The following is a 17,593-nucleotide window of genomic DNA, read 5'->3' as shown; positions in this document are numbered from 1 at the left end:
TCCATTAGAATTACTTATAATTTTGTACTACCCACTATCTCGGAACGAAAATTGTAGCTGATAACAAATATAGTCCCAAAAAAGTTTGCAACACATAAAAGGGCTAGCATCGTAGTCCATTAGAATTACTTATAATTTTGTACTACCCACTATCTCGGAACGAAAATTGAAGCTGATAATAAATATAGTCCCAAAAAAGTTTGCAACACATAAAAGGGCTAGCATCGTAGTCCATTAGAATTACTTATAATTTTGTACTACCCACAATCTCGGAACGAAAATTGTAGCTGATAACAAATATAGTCCCAAAAACGTTTGCAACACATAAAAGGGCTAGCATCGTAGTCCATTAGCATTACTTATAATTTTGTACTACCCACTATCTCGGAACGAAAATTGAAGCTGATAACAAATATAGTCCCAAAAAAGTTTGCAACACATAAAAGGGCTGGCATCGTAGTCCATTAGAATTACTTATAATTTTGTAATAACCACAATCTCGGAACGAACAATGCAGCTGATAAAAAATATAGACCCACAAACGTTTGCAACACATAAAAGGGCTAGCATCGTAGTCCATTAGAATCACTTATAATTTTGTACTACCCACTATCTCGGAACGAAAATTGTAGCTGATTACAAATATAGTCCCAAAAAAGCTTGCAACACATAAAAGGGCTAACATCGTAGTCCATTTATATTACTTATAATTTTGTACTACCCACTATCTCGGAACGAAAATTGTAGCTGATGACAAATATAGTCCCAAAAAAGCTTGCAACACATAAAAGGGCTAACTTCGTAGACCATTTATATTACATATAATTTTTTACTACCCACTATCTCGGAACAAAATTGTAGCTGATGACAAATATAGTCCCAAAAAAGCTTGCAACACATAAAAGGGCTAACATCGTAGTCCATTTATATTACTTATAATTTTGTACTACCCACTATCTCGGAACAAAAATGTAGCTGATGACAAATATAGTCCCAAAAAAGCTTGCAACACATAAAAGGGCTAACATCGTAGTCCATTTATATTACTTATAATTTTGTACTACCCACAATCTCGGAACGAAAATGGTAGCTGATAACAAATATAGTCCCAAAAAAGGTTGCAACACATAAAAGGGCTAACATCGTAGTCCATTTATATTACTTATAATTTTGTACGACCCACTATCTCGGAACGAAAATTATAGCTGATGACAAATATAGTCCCAAAAAATCTTGAAACACATAAAAGGGCCATCGTAGTCCATTTATATTACTTATAATTTTGTACTACCCACTATCTCGGAACAAAATTGTAGCTGATAACAAATATAGTTTCAAAAAATCTTGCAACACATAAAAGGGCTAACATCGTAGTACATTTATATTGCTTATAATTTTGTACCACCCACTATCTCGGAACGAGAATTGTAGCTGATAACAAATATAGTCCCAAAAAAGGTTGCAACACATAAAAGGGCTAACATCGTAGTCCATTTATATTACTTATAATTTTGTACTACCCACTATCTCGGAACAAAAATTGTAGCTCATAACAAATATAATCCCAAAAAAGTTTGCAACACATAAATGGGCTAGCATCGTAGTCCATTTAAATTACTTATAATTTTGTACTACCCACAATCTCGGAACGAAAATTGTAGCTGATAACAAATATAGTCCCAAAAACGTTTGCAACACATAAAAGGGCTAGCATCGTAGTCCATTAGAATTACTTATAATTTTGTACTACCCACTATCTCGGAACGAAAATTGTAGCTGATAAAAAATATAGTCCCAAAAAAGTTTGCAACACATAAAAGGGCTAGCATCGTAGTCCATTAGAATTACTTATAATTTTGTACTACCCACGATCTCGGAACGAAAATTGAAGCTGATAACAAATATAGTCCCAATAAAGGTTGCAACAAATTAAAGGGCTAGCATCGTAGTCGATTATAAGCACTTATAATTTTGTACTACCCACGATCACGTAACGAAATTGAATCTGAATATAAATATATTAACAAAAAACTATGCAACACATAAAAGGGCTGTAATCATAGTCCAATAGAATTACTTATAATTTTTTAGTACCCACTATCTCGGACCGAAAATTGAAGCTGATCACAAATATAGTCCCAAAAACGTTTGCAACACATAAAAGGGCTAGCATCGTAGTCCATTAGAATTACTTATAATTTTGTACTACCCACTATCTTGGAACGAAAATTGAAGCTGATAATAAATATAGTCCCAAAAAAGTTTGCAACACATAAAAGGGCTAGCATCGTAGTCCATTAGAATTACTTATAATTTTGTACTACCCACTATCTCGGAACGAAAATTGTAGCTGATAACAAATATAGTCCCAAAAACGTTTGCAACACATAAAAGGGCTAGAATCGTAGTCCATTAGAATCACTTATAATTTTGTACTACCCACTATCTCGGAACGAAAATTGTAGCTGATAACAAATATAGTCCCAAAAACGTTTGCAACACATAAAAGGGCTAGCATCGTAGTCCATTAGAATTACTTATAATTTTGTACTACCCACTATCTCGGAACGAAAATTGAAGCTGATAATAAATATAGTCCCAAAAAGTTTGCAACACATAAAAGGGCTAGCATCGTAGTCCATTAGAATTACTTATAATTTTGTACTACCCACTATCTCGGAACGAAAATTGTAGCTGATAACAAATATAGTCCCAAAAACGTTTGCAACACATAAAAGGGCTAGCATCGTAGTCCATTAGAATCACTTATAATTTTTTACTACCCACTATCTCGGAACGAAAATTGCAGCTGATAACAAATATAGTCCCAAAAACGTTTGCAACACATAAAAGGGCTAGCATCGTAGTCCATTAGAATTACTTATAGTTTTATACTACCCACTATCTCGGAACGAAAATTGAAGCTGATAATAAATATAGTCCCAAAAAAGTTTGCAACACATAAAAGGGCTAGCATCGTAGTCCATTAGAATTACTTATAATTTTGTACTACCCACTATCTCGGAACGAAAATTGTAGCTGATAACAAATATAGTCCCAAAAACGTTTGCAACACATAAAAGGGCTAGCATCTTAGTCCATTAGAATTACTTATAATTTTGTACTACCCACAATCTCGGAACGAAAATTGAAGCTGATAATAAATATAGTCCCAAAAAAGTTTGCAACACATAAAAGGGCTAGCATCGTAGTCCATTAGAATTACTTATAATTTTGTACTACCCACTATCTAGGAACGAAAATTGTAGCTGATAAAAAATATAGTCCCAAAAACGTTTGCAACACATAAAAGGGCTAGCATCGTAGTCCATTAGAATCACTTATAATTTTGTACTACCCACTATCTCGGAACGAAAATTGAAGCTGATAATAAATATAGTCCCAAAAAAGTTTGCAACACATAAAAGGGCTAGCATCGTAGTCCATTAGAATTACTTATAATTTTGTACTACCCACAATCTCGGAACGAAAATTGTAGCTGATAACAAATATAGTCCCAAAAACGTTTGCAACACATAAAAGGGCTAGCATCTTAGTCCATTAGAATTACTTATAATTTTGTACTACCCACAATCTCGGAACGAAAATTGAATCTGATAAGAAATATAGTCCCAAAAAAGTTTGCAACACATAAAAGGGCTAGCATCGTAGTCCATTAGAATTACTTATAATTTTGTACTACCCACAATCTCGGAACGAAAATTGTAGCTGATAACAAATATAGTCCCAAAAACGTTTGCAACACATAAAAGGGCTAGCATCGTAGTCCATTAGAATTACTTATAATTTTGTACTACCCACTATCTCGGAACGAAAATTGTAGCTGATGACAAATATAGTCCCAAAAATGCTTGCAACACATAAAAGGGCTAGCATCTTAGTCCATTAGAATTACTTATAATTTTGTACTACCCACTATCTCGGAACGAAAATTGAAGCTGATAATAAATATAGTCCCAAAAAAGTTTGCAACACATAAAAGGGCTAGCATCGTAGTCCATTAGAATTACTTATAATTTTGTACTACCCACTATCTCGGACCGAAAATTGAAGCTGATAATAAATATAGTCCCAAAAAAGTTTGCAACACATAAAAGGGCTGGCATCGTAGTCCATTAGAATTACTTATAATTTTGTACTACCCACTATCTCGGAACGAAAATTGTAGCTGATAACAAATATAGTCCCAAAAACATTTGCAACACATAAAAGGGCTAGCATCGTAGTCCATTAGAATTACTTATAATTTTGTACTACCCACTATCTCGGAACGAAAATTGTAGCTGATAACAAATATAGTCCCAAAAACGTTTGCAACACATAAAAGGGCTAGCATCGTAGTCCATTATAATTACTTATAGTTTTGTACTACCCACTATCTCGGAACGAAAATTGAAGCTGATAATAAATATAGTCCCAAAAAAGTTTGCAACACATAAAAGGGCTAGCATCGTAGTCCATTAGAATTACTTATAATTTTGTACTACCCACTATCTCGTAACGAAAATTGTATCTGATAACAAATATAGTCCCAAAAAAGTTTGCAACACATAAAAGGGCTAGCATCGTAGTCCATTAGAATCACTTATAGTTTTGTACTACCCACTATCTCGGAACGAAATTGAAGCTGATAATAAATATAGTCCCAAAAAAGTTTGCAACACATAAAAGGGATAGCATCATAGTCCATTAGAATTACTTATAATTTTGTACAACCCGCTATCTCGGAACGAAAATAAAAACAAATAATTAATTACAATTACTCATAATTTAGTTCTGGAGCATACTCCAAAGGATTCAAAACTGCTAGCAGGAGCCAAACCTGTGAATGCTTTCCATGAGTAAAAGCAAATGCTTCTATAACACATATTCGATCTTCTATAACTGAGAATTTGGCTGATTTTGTAATAAATGAAACTGTGAAACATGTGAAGTAAATATATGAACCCAATTTAGGTCAATAAGCACAAAGACTTATAAATATACAATAAGGACCTAACAAACGAGACGAAACTAATAAAAATTATGCATAAATTTACTTACACCTGGCTGAGGTTTACAACAAGAGAAGGGCACTCCACAGGCCTCCCGGCTACCAACTTCCACTGAGCTGCAGTTGAAATATATATTTCTGTCCCAGTCTTTGGGTCCTTCAATACCACAACACTGAAGCTATAAACAGATGTGAAATATTAAATGTTAGGCCTAAATGTAACCTTCACTAGATTTTGTGAGATTTTCAATTTTTTTCCCACTTAGTGGTATAGACATACGGAAGCATATCAAGGAGTGGAAAGGGCTGACACCCCCTCATCAAAGCCCTTACGTGCTGCAAAAGTGTGTCATAAATACTACAGAAAAACTTGAGATTTTGATAGTTTTGTCGAATATTTCGTCTAAAAAAACGTAGAAAGACTGCACATGTACTATTTAAAAAGATTTATGTGAGTAACTGCTTCAATCTCCAACCCCCTTTTTTATTCTTTCATCGGGTAGTGCTTTAGGATTTCGGGTAGTGCCAACATTTGAACGAAAAATTTAAATAAAAATAAATTAGTTGGCCTTTCAGCATAATCGTTCAGCACAAAAAATAAGCGATATAATAGACATTTCTGCTTAAATATATAAAATATATGTATATATAATGTCCTTTGAATTTAATAAATGTGCAGCTATAGGCTGGATAAAATGACAAGTAAACCCATCACCCCCCTCAGAACATCATTAACGAAAAATAATTCGATAAACTTCTAAAAAAAACATAAATATAATCACTCATATATAAATCCTTTCCCCCCTTCAAATCTATTAAAAAAACACATCAACTGTATGAAAATAGAAAAATAAAGTGTTTAAAAGCAACTATCAAAAAGTGTTGATAGATTATCCAAAACAATTGTTTGTAACTGTTACCCGCTTTTAGCACAACGTAATTAATAGAATTATTATTAACATATTCAGCTTTCAAATTCTAATTCTACTTTTCAGTATAAACTCACCCATGAATCTTGAATCCAGTCAATTAAGTTTTGTTGATCTGGATCGTCACGGTAATGTACAATAAAAGCCTGGAAACCATTGGTTGCTTGGCTTTTTATCTAAAAAAAGGGTAATATTATTATAATCACTCTAACAACATTATGTCAATTTCTTTAAATACATTATTATTGAATAGACATGATTACATACAGTTTAGTAGATATTCATTTAAATAGGTATTTATAACAAACAGATTCAAGAATATGCAAACTGTGACCAACGGCCTCAACTTCATTTCAACTTCAAATATGTTTCTACCTGTCTTTGCATTACGAGGAAATTTACTAACACAAAACCAACTAAACATTCTATTTTTTTCACATCAAACTTACACTCAAAAATGTTTTCTAATAATACAATTTAACATGTTCTTATATGTTTTAAAAGTAAATGTGAAAAATACAACTATGTCGTACAACTCCAAAAATTCGCCTGTTTTTTGCATCTTTTTTTCCTACCTTTCCGCAGATTTGTACTAAAGCTTAAATTAACAATTACCTTCAACAAGAAAAAAACGGTGACATTATTTTACAATTTAATTGAAAAAAAAACTAAAATTACACAATAATGAGAATAAGGTTGTGCACATAATTCCTCAAAAAACGAGCACAAAAATTGCAGCAATTACAACTACTTCTACTAACAGCTAACTGCAGCACCACCAAGCCATCTGAGGCCAACACAGCTGCGCACGGCCCTCCTCCGACCCGATCCATTCAAAGCTTACTTCTTTACCCCTCCCATGAATTTCTTTAAATACTTCTTTATAACCGCTTCCCGTTCCGTTCGCGAAGATTTCTTTTGGACCCAGATGGATGACCAAAACACAACCTTTGGCAATCTGTCATCCTTCATCCGTGAAAGGTGGCCTAGCCATCACGAGCAACAATAGTGATTTGATTCCAAATCGGGATCAAGCCCCATTTTTCCTACTGCATTTTGCTTATAAAGGATCGTGTTTTGAAGATTTGCTTGTCGAAGTCTTTTTCATGAGAAATAAAAGAAAACTAGAAACAAAACCTCACCGCTTTATTCCTGAAATTGTCCTTAAACTCTTTTTATGGAAATGTATAGAGTGTCTTCCTCTTCCGTATGGTAAGTGTCATGCTCTTTTTTATACCCATCTTTCTCCTATCATTGCATATAATTGTTAGAGATCTAATTACTACAAGATTGTCAGAATAAATAACAGAATAAAATCATGAAAATAACGTCGAAAAGAAAAAAAGTTCCAACTAAACATAAAATAAACGAAAAAAAATTACAAAATAACTGTTAACATACCAAGAACTCGTCAAGAAAGGATGGCAAGCCTGTATAATAAAAAAGAAAGATACGTTTATACTTCTTCCATTACGTTTACGTTATTCTTTTATTTTAATAGACGTTACTTCCATTAGTATAAGAGACTGTAAAGTATTTAATATACAATGATTCTCTGTTGTAGTTAGAAATACCCACACGAACAAAATGTTCCACCGACAACCATTTTCTCCTTGTACCCCATTTTAAATCATAATAGCAAAATACAAGAAAGAAAGAAAGAAAAATGAGAGAGAGAGAGAGAGAGAGAGAGAGAGAGAGAGAGATAGAGAGAGAGAGAGAGAGAGAGAGAGAGAGAGACAGAGAGAGAGAGAGAGAGAGAGAGTCAGAGAGAGAGTGATGGAGAAAGAAAGAGAATAAATGCTTTATGCACTAAGTTCATTCTCAAAAGTACTTACCCAGTCTTTAAAGATGAAACCAAGAATTCCAGCAGTCATTTCTAGAAGCAGTAGGATTGCCAGGAAAATAGCGTACTAAAACAATAGTACGGTCAGTTTTTATAACAAAATATACAAATATGTATGTATGGCTAAATAGAATCTAGGCGACATATTTTAAAAAAAATATTTACACAAATTTTAGCAATTTAAAGCACGGGACAAATGTTACATTTTGAGCTAAAACGGCTTATTACCCGTCAACTTTTGACTAGGAAATTTTGTCCAGGTCAATGCTCAATTTTAGTTTTCCTTCTGCTCTCTGTTCTACAATAATCATGACTATCAGAATTTTTATTGCGAATGATTAAGCACATCAAATTTTATTTTATGTTCCAACACTCTTTTAGAAATATACGTCACGTGCTTCATAAATTTAAAATAAATTCCAAAAAACACCGATTCTTCAATCTTTCGCAGGTGCGTAGGTTTCAAACGGAGGAAACAAAGACAACGCTGCATCTGTCCAGCCATGAAAACAAACCAAATCAAACACCGTCCCTGAATATAAGTCAAACAGATAAGATCATCAGCATGCAAGTGAGCAGGCTTGGTTCCTCCCCAAATTTTCAAGATCTTTATAATCTTTACTGTAAGATTCAATATTTTTCCTATATTTTGATTTTTTTTTTTTTTTTTTTTTTTTTTTTTTAAATAATAGACATTTTCATAATTGTTGAGCGTTATAGCAACTCACTTGCTGAGTATATCGTTGAGCGGGATTGCATATGAACTTGGGGAAAAAAACAAACAAAACCTAACACTAAACAGAAAAACGTACGTTGCTCTACCAAATATGGTTGCATAATAGAGGGATGGCCTATAAGATCGACATCTAAGTAAATTTAAGTGTGCATTGTTAGATGGAAAGAATAGAGTAAGCCATAACTTATTTCACAAACTCAGTGTAAGGGCATTGCTAAACAATTTAAATAGTTCAATTTGGGATCTTTAATGATAATGTGATCTTTCAAATTCGTATAACACATTTATGAACCAGCATCCAACAATTAGATTGTCAATGACAACGCCTTTAAGTTAGTATCATCATTGTCATTAACCCAACTTGCTTATTCAAAATTACAAAGTATCATCATTGCATTAACCCAAATTGCTTATTCAAAATTGAAAGTTTAAATTTTATTTTCTTATTTCATTTCTCATCATATATTCCTTGCAGGGAATTCTATTCATCAATGTTATTAGCTGCCTGAATCGGGAGAGTATAAGAAAATTAAATCAACATACTGACCATATAAAATATAACACACGCACAAAAAATAGACTAATCTATACCATTACTATACAATCAAAATCAAAACTAATAAATCTAAACCATCTTATAATACCAACTTACATTTCAAAACGTATAAAATAGTTATCTTCTATTTCAACAATTCATAAACTTTCAAAAACTCCATAATAAAGGTTATAAACAAAAGACAACCCAACTGAATAGGATTTTTTTTTAGTTCCTTATACATCATCACAATGAGATTTTTCATACCCAGCTGTTTAATCATTCAAAACACAGAATAAAATTCTGAAAATCAACATAAAATTTCTGAATATTAAGAAAAGCTGTCCTAATACCTGAACGATAGGAAGAAACTAAAATTCAGTAACCATCCTAAATATTAATGAATTTGGAACAAAGCTAAAGAATTATAAACATGTGCTAATGTTCCTATTCTGGTACTATTTTTGGTTTTATACAAATTTTGACGACGCAATTCGATAAACTAGCTCCATAGAAAAATTGTCGATTCTAGAATCTGTACTAAAATTTAGTAATATGAATATTAATGTAACCCTAATTCCCAAAATCAAACTGTTAGCGAAAATCTAAATTTCAGAACCCTTTAGTCTGTTTTACAATCCGACATTCAATCAAAATACCCTGTAGTTAAAACCACCTCAACATTCTATACATCCTAGAAACTATTCACAGCAAGCGTCTGGTTGTAAGTAGTGCATACATTATTAAAACTTACTGAGGCTAGCAGGCATGTGTTTTCCCTTAGTGCTCCCACGCAGCCCGTGAAACCGATGATGAACGTCACTGCTCCTAAAAAAAAGAAGAGAAAGTAAACAAAAGTTCCGAGACACAGAGCATTCTAAAGACATATGTACACACATTAACAGGCGACGGTTTAATTGATGATTCTTTACTTGCTTGAATAGTCTAGTCATGTTAGACTTTCATGACTAGTCATGCCAGTCTAGATAGAGCACCAATCGATGATGCCTCACCTATTTTCAACTAGGTGGGGCATCCCCCACATGCCTTTCTTTAAACGTTAGACCATGCATTCATTCGATCTAACAAAAGAGGAGGACTCTTGCAAGTATACAGGTATTTATTTTGCAGGGAGGGGAAGGGATTAAAAACATAAAGAGGTGCAATAAATTTAGAAAATATAGCACCATGTGGCATAAATTAAAAGAGTCTTGCGATTTCTCTATTTATTAGAATACTTTTCATTTTAAGATTTAATAAAGTCTAAAAACAGTATTTAATTGCTTTAATAACAACTTATTTCAAACCAACTCTGGCTGATGGACATCAACAATCTTGCCTCTTTAAGAAAAAAAAAAAAAAAAAAAAAAAAAAAAAAAAAAAAATCTGGTTCATAAGTGAGACTTCGTAATGATTACCTCCTCCTCATTGGCCAACACAATAATGCTACCAAGTAGGAAACAGTGAAAAAAGAGATTGACAACTAAGCAAATCTCTGAATTGTTTTTAGAAGGATTTATTTCTTTTACTTTCAGTTGGTTCCTGTTGGAGTAATGAGGCTCCTGCAGTTCGTCCGATACTCAACTAGTTGCATCAATCTTTACGACTTACAGCTAAAAAAATTTGAAAATTGAAGATAATTCTTTACTCTTTAAAAACCAAAGTATACAAGTTCCGCAACGAAAAAAAAAATCCGATATAGCCTATTACGCTTTTATTTGACAAATTCAAATAACCTTTTTCCTTTTTCATTCAGAAATTATCAAAAAAAGGAAAAGAAATGGAAATCAAATCACTTAAATCACGACTGTTATTCGCAATTTCACGGCCAGGAAGAATAACATTGGACGAAAATGACAATGATTAGCCTTAATTGCATTTTTAGTGAAACTAATTGAAGATAACCTAATTTTCTTGTAGACTTACTGATTCATTATTACTTTGTGATGAGAGTTCCAAACTGGCAAAAATCATGGTAATTTCACGCATTGAAAGAAGATTATATCTTACTCTGTCAAAACAATCTCAGTGTTTACACTTGACTTAAGACCATATGATACCTTGAAGGATCAGCCTATCTTGTCAAAAAAAACTTTTAAGTTTGTGTGGCTGGAGATACAAAAAAACGACAGAAAACCAAAATCCGACACCTACTTTCCTGGAAATCAAACTATGCAAATTCCCCCGTTTAGTATCGGAGATAGAGATATTCAGTTTCAATGAAACTTACATCCCTGGAAAGTCTGAATTTCTTTTTTTTTTTATTAAATGGAGCAGTTTTCTTTTTAAATTCAGGGAAGGACAATCTCCTAAGATGTTTCAGCATACCTGCTCAAATAATTTTAGAAATAAGATCAAAGTTCTTCAAGAACGTATCCAGGATTTTTTTCCGGGGGGAGGGGTAAAATTAAATTTTAAAACGCATCAAAATTTGTTTATATGCATTTTTGTTACACTTTTACGAGTCAGGTAAACATTTCTTTTTCTTTGTACCCCTCTGGATACCGCATTGAAGTCATTACCATTTGAGTGATTTGGAAGCTTTGGGAGTTCTCTACGCTGTAATGCCACCAACTTTTATTGATGAACTCGCCGACAAAAGGAAAATTAAATTTAACTGTGTTTTTAATCAAAAAACAAATTCTCGACAGCTTTTGATGATAGTTAGTCTCCTGGGAGAATTTACGAATCAGCCTTTAATCTTTGAGACAGCCTGCTGACACTGTGGCTTGCAAAATGATGCTAAGGTATCATGCCACCTTAAAACTAATTTAGAGCCTACACGTATTCCTGAAAGGGTAATTACTTATTACCTCGTTTTACAAATCACAAAATTATGAAATTGAGTTTATGTTTGATTGGGTGGTCTCCCTCAAAGACTTCACCTAATCTTGGTACAGCGAATCCAATGGTGCAGCAATAATTGGCCTTTCTGTTATAGTGGAGATACGGTCTACTATCTACAGAATTACAAACATATTTCACTGGTTTACCACAGGCAAAACCTAGTATGGATATACTATAATCATAAAATCTTTAAATTAATCAGTGACGTCAATTGAGGTGAGGGGATGGAGGCATTTGTTGTCTCACCTGGATTTGAAAAAATACCTTTTTTATATTATAATTAAAAATGTGGATTTCTGGCATCAGTCAATTAAATTTTTCCAAGATTTTCAAAAAAACAAGTTTTGACATAAATTGGATGACATGTGTAACAAAAAGTTGATTTGCTTTTTAATAATAAAACCAATTGACATTTAAACAGATGCAAAATAGAAAGCCAATTGTCTTCAACAACATTCAACAAATGAATCTACTAGATTAAAACTGTAGTTTTTTTTAGTCTTATGAGCTATCCAATTTGAAGCAAATTGAATTTATTTCAAACCTTTCATACTATTGAACAATGAAGAGCGACTTTTCAATGGCACTCAAACTAAAAAACACAGAACTTTAATAACAATATATATGGCAAACCGAAAGAATCTACTTTTCATATGGATTCCTCATGCATTACATTCACCAAGTTTAATGTCACGTATCACCAGTTATTACCAAAATAGAAGTTACAAAGTTTAGGAATAGATGGAAAAAACCTCCCATAGTGTGCAATCCTGATAAAAATTACATCACTAAACATTACAAGTCTGAGAACCCTAAAGTGGAGGTTTCAAACCCATATCTACAAAAATATGAGATTTCATGTTTTTCTAAAAAGGTTTATCTAAAAATCAAAAAGATTTTTCTTTATTCTTTGCTTGTTTTTCTCCATAGATGGCCATATCAAACCAGTGGTTGTAGAATATTAAATCAAAGCTCATGTGGGCCCTCTTTAGCAATGGATCCAACCACAACAAAGAGCTAATTTCTACTATTTTGGGCTGTAAACAATGCTGGTCAACAAACAAAGTTCTGCCCTGCTTTCAATATAGTTTATCGCATTTGATTTTGTCACTAACAGGCTTTGAAAACCATTCCCTTTCAAAGAAAACAGGCTGTCAGTGACAAAAATCAGTTGCAATCAATAACAATAGGCTATATTGAACGCGTGGTTGGTCTTGAGTGTACATGTTTGATCAGACCTCTGCAAGGTATGACCTACATTCCTACATGTTGTGGATTATCAGCTATGACCTTTGTCAAACTCTTAGAGTATTTGAATCCAGCCTATGTGATAATGTCATTTATCTTGCTCTGCAGCTGTACTCTAATTTTGTTTGTTTTAAGTTTGACTCACAATATGGCATTATTTCAACTCCTATTAGGTTTTAATATCACTCTTTGCTTTTCTTTAATGTCTCATGTCCAGCATTATCTTAATTTAATATATACATAATTTATGACATATAAACAAAAGTTCTTACCAGTAACTATTAAAACAAAAGCTGGGTCAAGCGCAATATTAGTAAGTTTGCTGAGATTATTGAACGTGTCCTTTTCAGTCCATGCCCAGATTCCAATTGCCATAATGCTAAGGCCAGTAAGCTGAAAAAATAAAAAACAGTTTTCAGAGCTATGATATAAATTTTGTGTAAAAGTCATGACTAATATCAAAGCATTATTTGACATGAGCTTCTTCATGTTGACTGTGATTAACAAAATTGATGTTATTGGCAACAACTCATCTTTTAATGGTATATTTCTGTGTTTAACACATTAGAGAACCAAGAAAACTTTTTCCTCACTAAAGGGTGTTATTCCTGACAGCCCATGTGTTACTGGGGAAAATTTAATTGAAAAATCAATCAAACTTCGATTATCTTATCTCAATTAAGTGGCCTTATTAATTGGGTCTCAGTTATGATTCATAACTGAGAAGCAAGGTTTTCAAAAATAAAATTCATTTCAACAAGTTGTGAATTCACAAAATAAACAAAACTTTTGGTGACACTGGTAGGTTATTTTAAAGACATGAATTTATTCTTGACTTTGGCATTCACAGCAAATAGCCAAGAACACTTTGTGTTAGAAGGATGGATTTACTTTTGAAGTCCAGCCAATTCTTGTTCTCTTGCAAATACAGCAGCTTTCCATAAATAACACATGGAAGTTGTTCAGTTGTCCTTTAAGTCTCAACTAGATCTTGATATTGGTCTAAAACATGGCATCAAAATTGATTATTTGCTTTTCCGGGTGTCAACTCCCCTGAACCAACCCAAGCAGTGCCATAAATGCCAAGGCTTTTATCATTTTGCTCATGAATGTATGAAAAAACTTAAATGTGGTAAATGTGCAGGGCCCCATGTTAATAGCCATGATAATGCATGCTCAGCCTCTACTGTGAAATGCACAAATTGTGGTGGAAATCACAGAAGCAACAGCTTTTCCTGCACCATGTTGAAGAGCTGTATGCCTGTTGGTGCTTCAAGCACTCGAGCTTGAGGCTGATACACCCCCCCCCCGCACAGGTATGGACCTTTGCACCAAACCTGACAGTGTAAACCTATATTTTCAGAAGATAAATGGAGCAAAAGATAAGTTAATAGTTTTAGCCAAAATATTTAAGTCATTCAAAATAGTGTGTATAGTAGAGCACCAGTTAAGTGGCGTTAATAGTAATCAGTTGGAAATTTCTTGTGAACATGAGTTCTTCATCTGTCCTGCAAAAATCACAGGAGATTGTACCTCTGGTGGCATTATGATTGGAGTAAATAAGAGCCTTAAGTGTGTTTTACTTGAAACAAATGATACTTTTGTTGTGGTTGATCTAGGTCATACTGTAATTCTTGCAGTTTAAATGCCTACTAATTACAGAAACAAACAATCTAATGAATGTTTTGCTAAAGATTGTGCAAGTGTCTCAAAAATTTCTCATAATATACAAGCATCTGGTAAAGCCATTTTGCTTTGTGGTGATTTTAACACTGACCTTACTATTCCTAGTTTACTGTGGTCCCAGATCTTATTATCATCACTTCCAAAAGATCTAACTGTGGCAACAAATAGTAGAAATTATACTTATGTTCATAATTCAGGTAGTGTGGCAAATTTGGACTTTATAATCTCAGATCTTGAATTGTTAAAAAAATATCTTGTTAAATTATTGGATGAAATTTTGATTAGTGACCATTCTTACCTTGAAGTGTCTGTTGTTTTAAATGTTTTTTTGTCATGTGCATTGTAGTCCAAAATGGTTTCAAAAACAGCTACGGGATAGGATAGACATAAACTTATATCAATGCAATTCAAAGATATTCTCAGTAAAATTAGAATTCCTTTTCACCTCCTATCACAGTCTCAAAAATTTCATTTGTTGGAATTAGATATGTATTATGCTGAAATAGTCCATGCTATGAAAGTTGTGGCTTCTGTTGTGGTTCCTGTTATTAGATTCCATAAAAATACATAAAAAAAGGGATGGTCTGTTATACCTGGGTTGGGTGAAGCAAAAGAGAAATATTGGCTATGGTATCATATTTGGAATCAATGTGACCAACTGAGAAATGGCCCCCTTTACCAGATAGGTATATCAACAAAAAATAAATATATGTAGTGGCAACATGGAAGAAACAACAAGTAAAAGATATATCAACCAAAATTAGGAATAATCCAAAGTTACTTTATAATGAGGTTAATAGATTAATGCAATCATCAGCTGATTTATCAGACCAAATCCAGCTGGAACAATGGTATTGACATTTTACTTCAGTATTTTTGTGCAACCCACAATCAACTGAATTGGGTTATTGTGAATTGTTATATAAGCATTTTTCTCAGTTGAACCCATATAAAAACCTAATTTGTTTTTCTCCATCTTTGGTTTTGATTAAAATTAGATTACTAACATGTGGGAAGGCCCCAGGTCCAGATGGTTTGTTATCATAGCACCTTTTGTATGGTACTACAAAACTACTAGAACACCTTACATTATTATATCAAGTAATAGTAACCCAGCATTATGTCCCTTCTTGGGAGAAGGTTCAGTAGTTTGTACATGAAAGAAGGGCAAGGATCCTTCATATTGTTCATTGTATAGACCTATAATACTTTGTTCTATTATTAGTAAATTATTTAAAAATATTTTACTCCCATATTTATCAACAAAATGTGATGTGGGGGACCATCATTTGGGTTTTCGAAGTGGTGTAGGGGTTCAAAATGCACATGCAATATTTCTAGAAATATTGGAACACCATCATAACTTTAAAAAACAACTATTTGTGTGCGGAGTTGATATTTTGAATAAAATCCCCCCCCCCCAAAAAAAAAAATCTTTGTGTAAAATGCCCGCCTGCCCTCCCCCCCCCAAAAAAAAAAATCCTGGATATGGCCCTGTTTATAAAACAAAGATTTTTAAAGGTTATTAAAGGTCAGTGCTCTATAGAGGGAGAAAGAGTAGGCTAGAGGTAGGTAGACTACTTGAAATACCTTCCCATGACATATTTTATTCTGTAGATCTATCCCTGGAAGTAGCCTATATTATTCATTTAACATGTTTTCTTTACAAGTGGTCAAATGCTAAAGTAGTAGGCTACTCTAGATTTTTCTTTACAATACACCCTTACCAGCTTGACTAGCCCTAGTTTGGGCTAAACGAAAAACTGAACATACCCAAAAAATAACATTGAAGCTGAAGATCAGATACTTTAGACAACAACTGACTTCACTTTGGTCCCTCCTGTATTTTCTATCTCTATGATGTGAAGGCATCCCGCACAAAATCAGCAGATAACTTAGGCTCCAGTAAAACCACTCAACAAACAGGGGAGCCTCTGCACTGAAACAAATCTAAAACACTTGGACTCAATGCTGAATTAAGGCATGCATAAATAGGCTATTAATAACGCTTCTGGAAACACCAAACAAATCTATCTGGCATTGTAATAGTGTATCTTAGATCCATAGTAAGCTAGTTATGAGCAAGTATTATGCATTTGAGCTCAAATAGGATATTCTTTGGTTTGTGACTCATCCAACCACAGCAAACATAATTTTCGTCTATTTCTTCATAAAATGAAACCATCTTTTTTTGTCATTTATATACGTATTTAGTAAAACAAAACTAAGATTATCATCTGCCTGGCGTAGCAAATTTAACTTTTTAGCGACTTAACATAACTGATAAAATACGAGTATAGCCAATGTTATCATTTTAGTGGACATTTAAGTTATTTTTCTAATAGCTCAATAGAGGTGGAAGTCGTAATTGCCTCGATGGAAATTTTTTATACAAAACGCAGACAAATTGAGTCAATGCATTCGAAGCATTTTGAATTAGAGGTTGGCTGGATCGATTCAAAATAATTGACCGCATAGTTTTGTCTGGTAGCTTACCTAGTTTACTAAATATTTGGTCAACTCTCTCCTCTCACTTCGCAAATTTAAGGCCCCTATTTCGCTGCTAAGATTTTCCATCATTCCAATCAGATTTTTGCTTTTGTGATGATAAGCCTATTAGTTTTTTTGCTTGGATCCCGTAATATAAACATGTATATCTTTGTAAGAAGAAAAGAAAAAGTGAGAGTTGTAGCGTTAACGAAAAGATAAATGCAATGTATATCCCATGTGTTTGTAATTTTAGTCGTAATGT

General features: G+C 33.3%; 1 protein-coding gene across 3 annotated transcripts in view; it reads right to left on the bottom strand.

The window, feature by feature from the left end:
• Window positions 1-16,984, bottom strand: part of Tsp26A (Tetraspanin 26A) — a 45,683-nt gene extending 28,699 nt beyond the window's left edge. For all 3 annotated transcript variants that reach the window (XM_089098587.1, XM_089098589.1, XM_089098590.1), the window contains exons 1-6: window positions 16,615-16,984; window positions 13,428-13,548; window positions 9,815-9,888; window positions 7,782-7,856; window positions 6,021-6,119; window positions 5,065-5,193 (exon numbers count right to left, since the gene is read on the bottom strand). In XM_089098587.1, coding sequence (XP_088954713.1) covers window positions 5,065-5,193; window positions 6,021-6,119; window positions 7,782-7,856; window positions 9,815-9,888; window positions 13,428-13,548; window positions 16,615-16,713 — 597 coding nt within the window. In that variant the 5' untranslated portion in view covers window positions 16,714-16,984. The remainder of the gene's footprint in view (window positions 1-5,064; window positions 5,194-6,020; window positions 6,120-7,781; window positions 7,857-9,814; window positions 9,889-13,427; window positions 13,549-16,614) is intronic.
• Between the last annotated feature and the right edge of the window lie 609 nt (window positions 16,985-17,593).

The sequence above is a fragment of the Artemia sp. Qi Xiang Cuo genome, chromosome 13 (assembly GCF_049724085.1).
Source record: "Artemia sp. Qi Xiang Cuo chromosome 13, ASM4972408v1, whole genome shotgun sequence".
Lineage (NCBI taxonomy): Eukaryota > Metazoa > Arthropoda > Branchiopoda > Anostraca > Artemiidae > Artemia > Artemia sp. Qi Xiang Cuo.
This window is presented reverse-complemented; position numbering and strand designations above follow the sequence as displayed.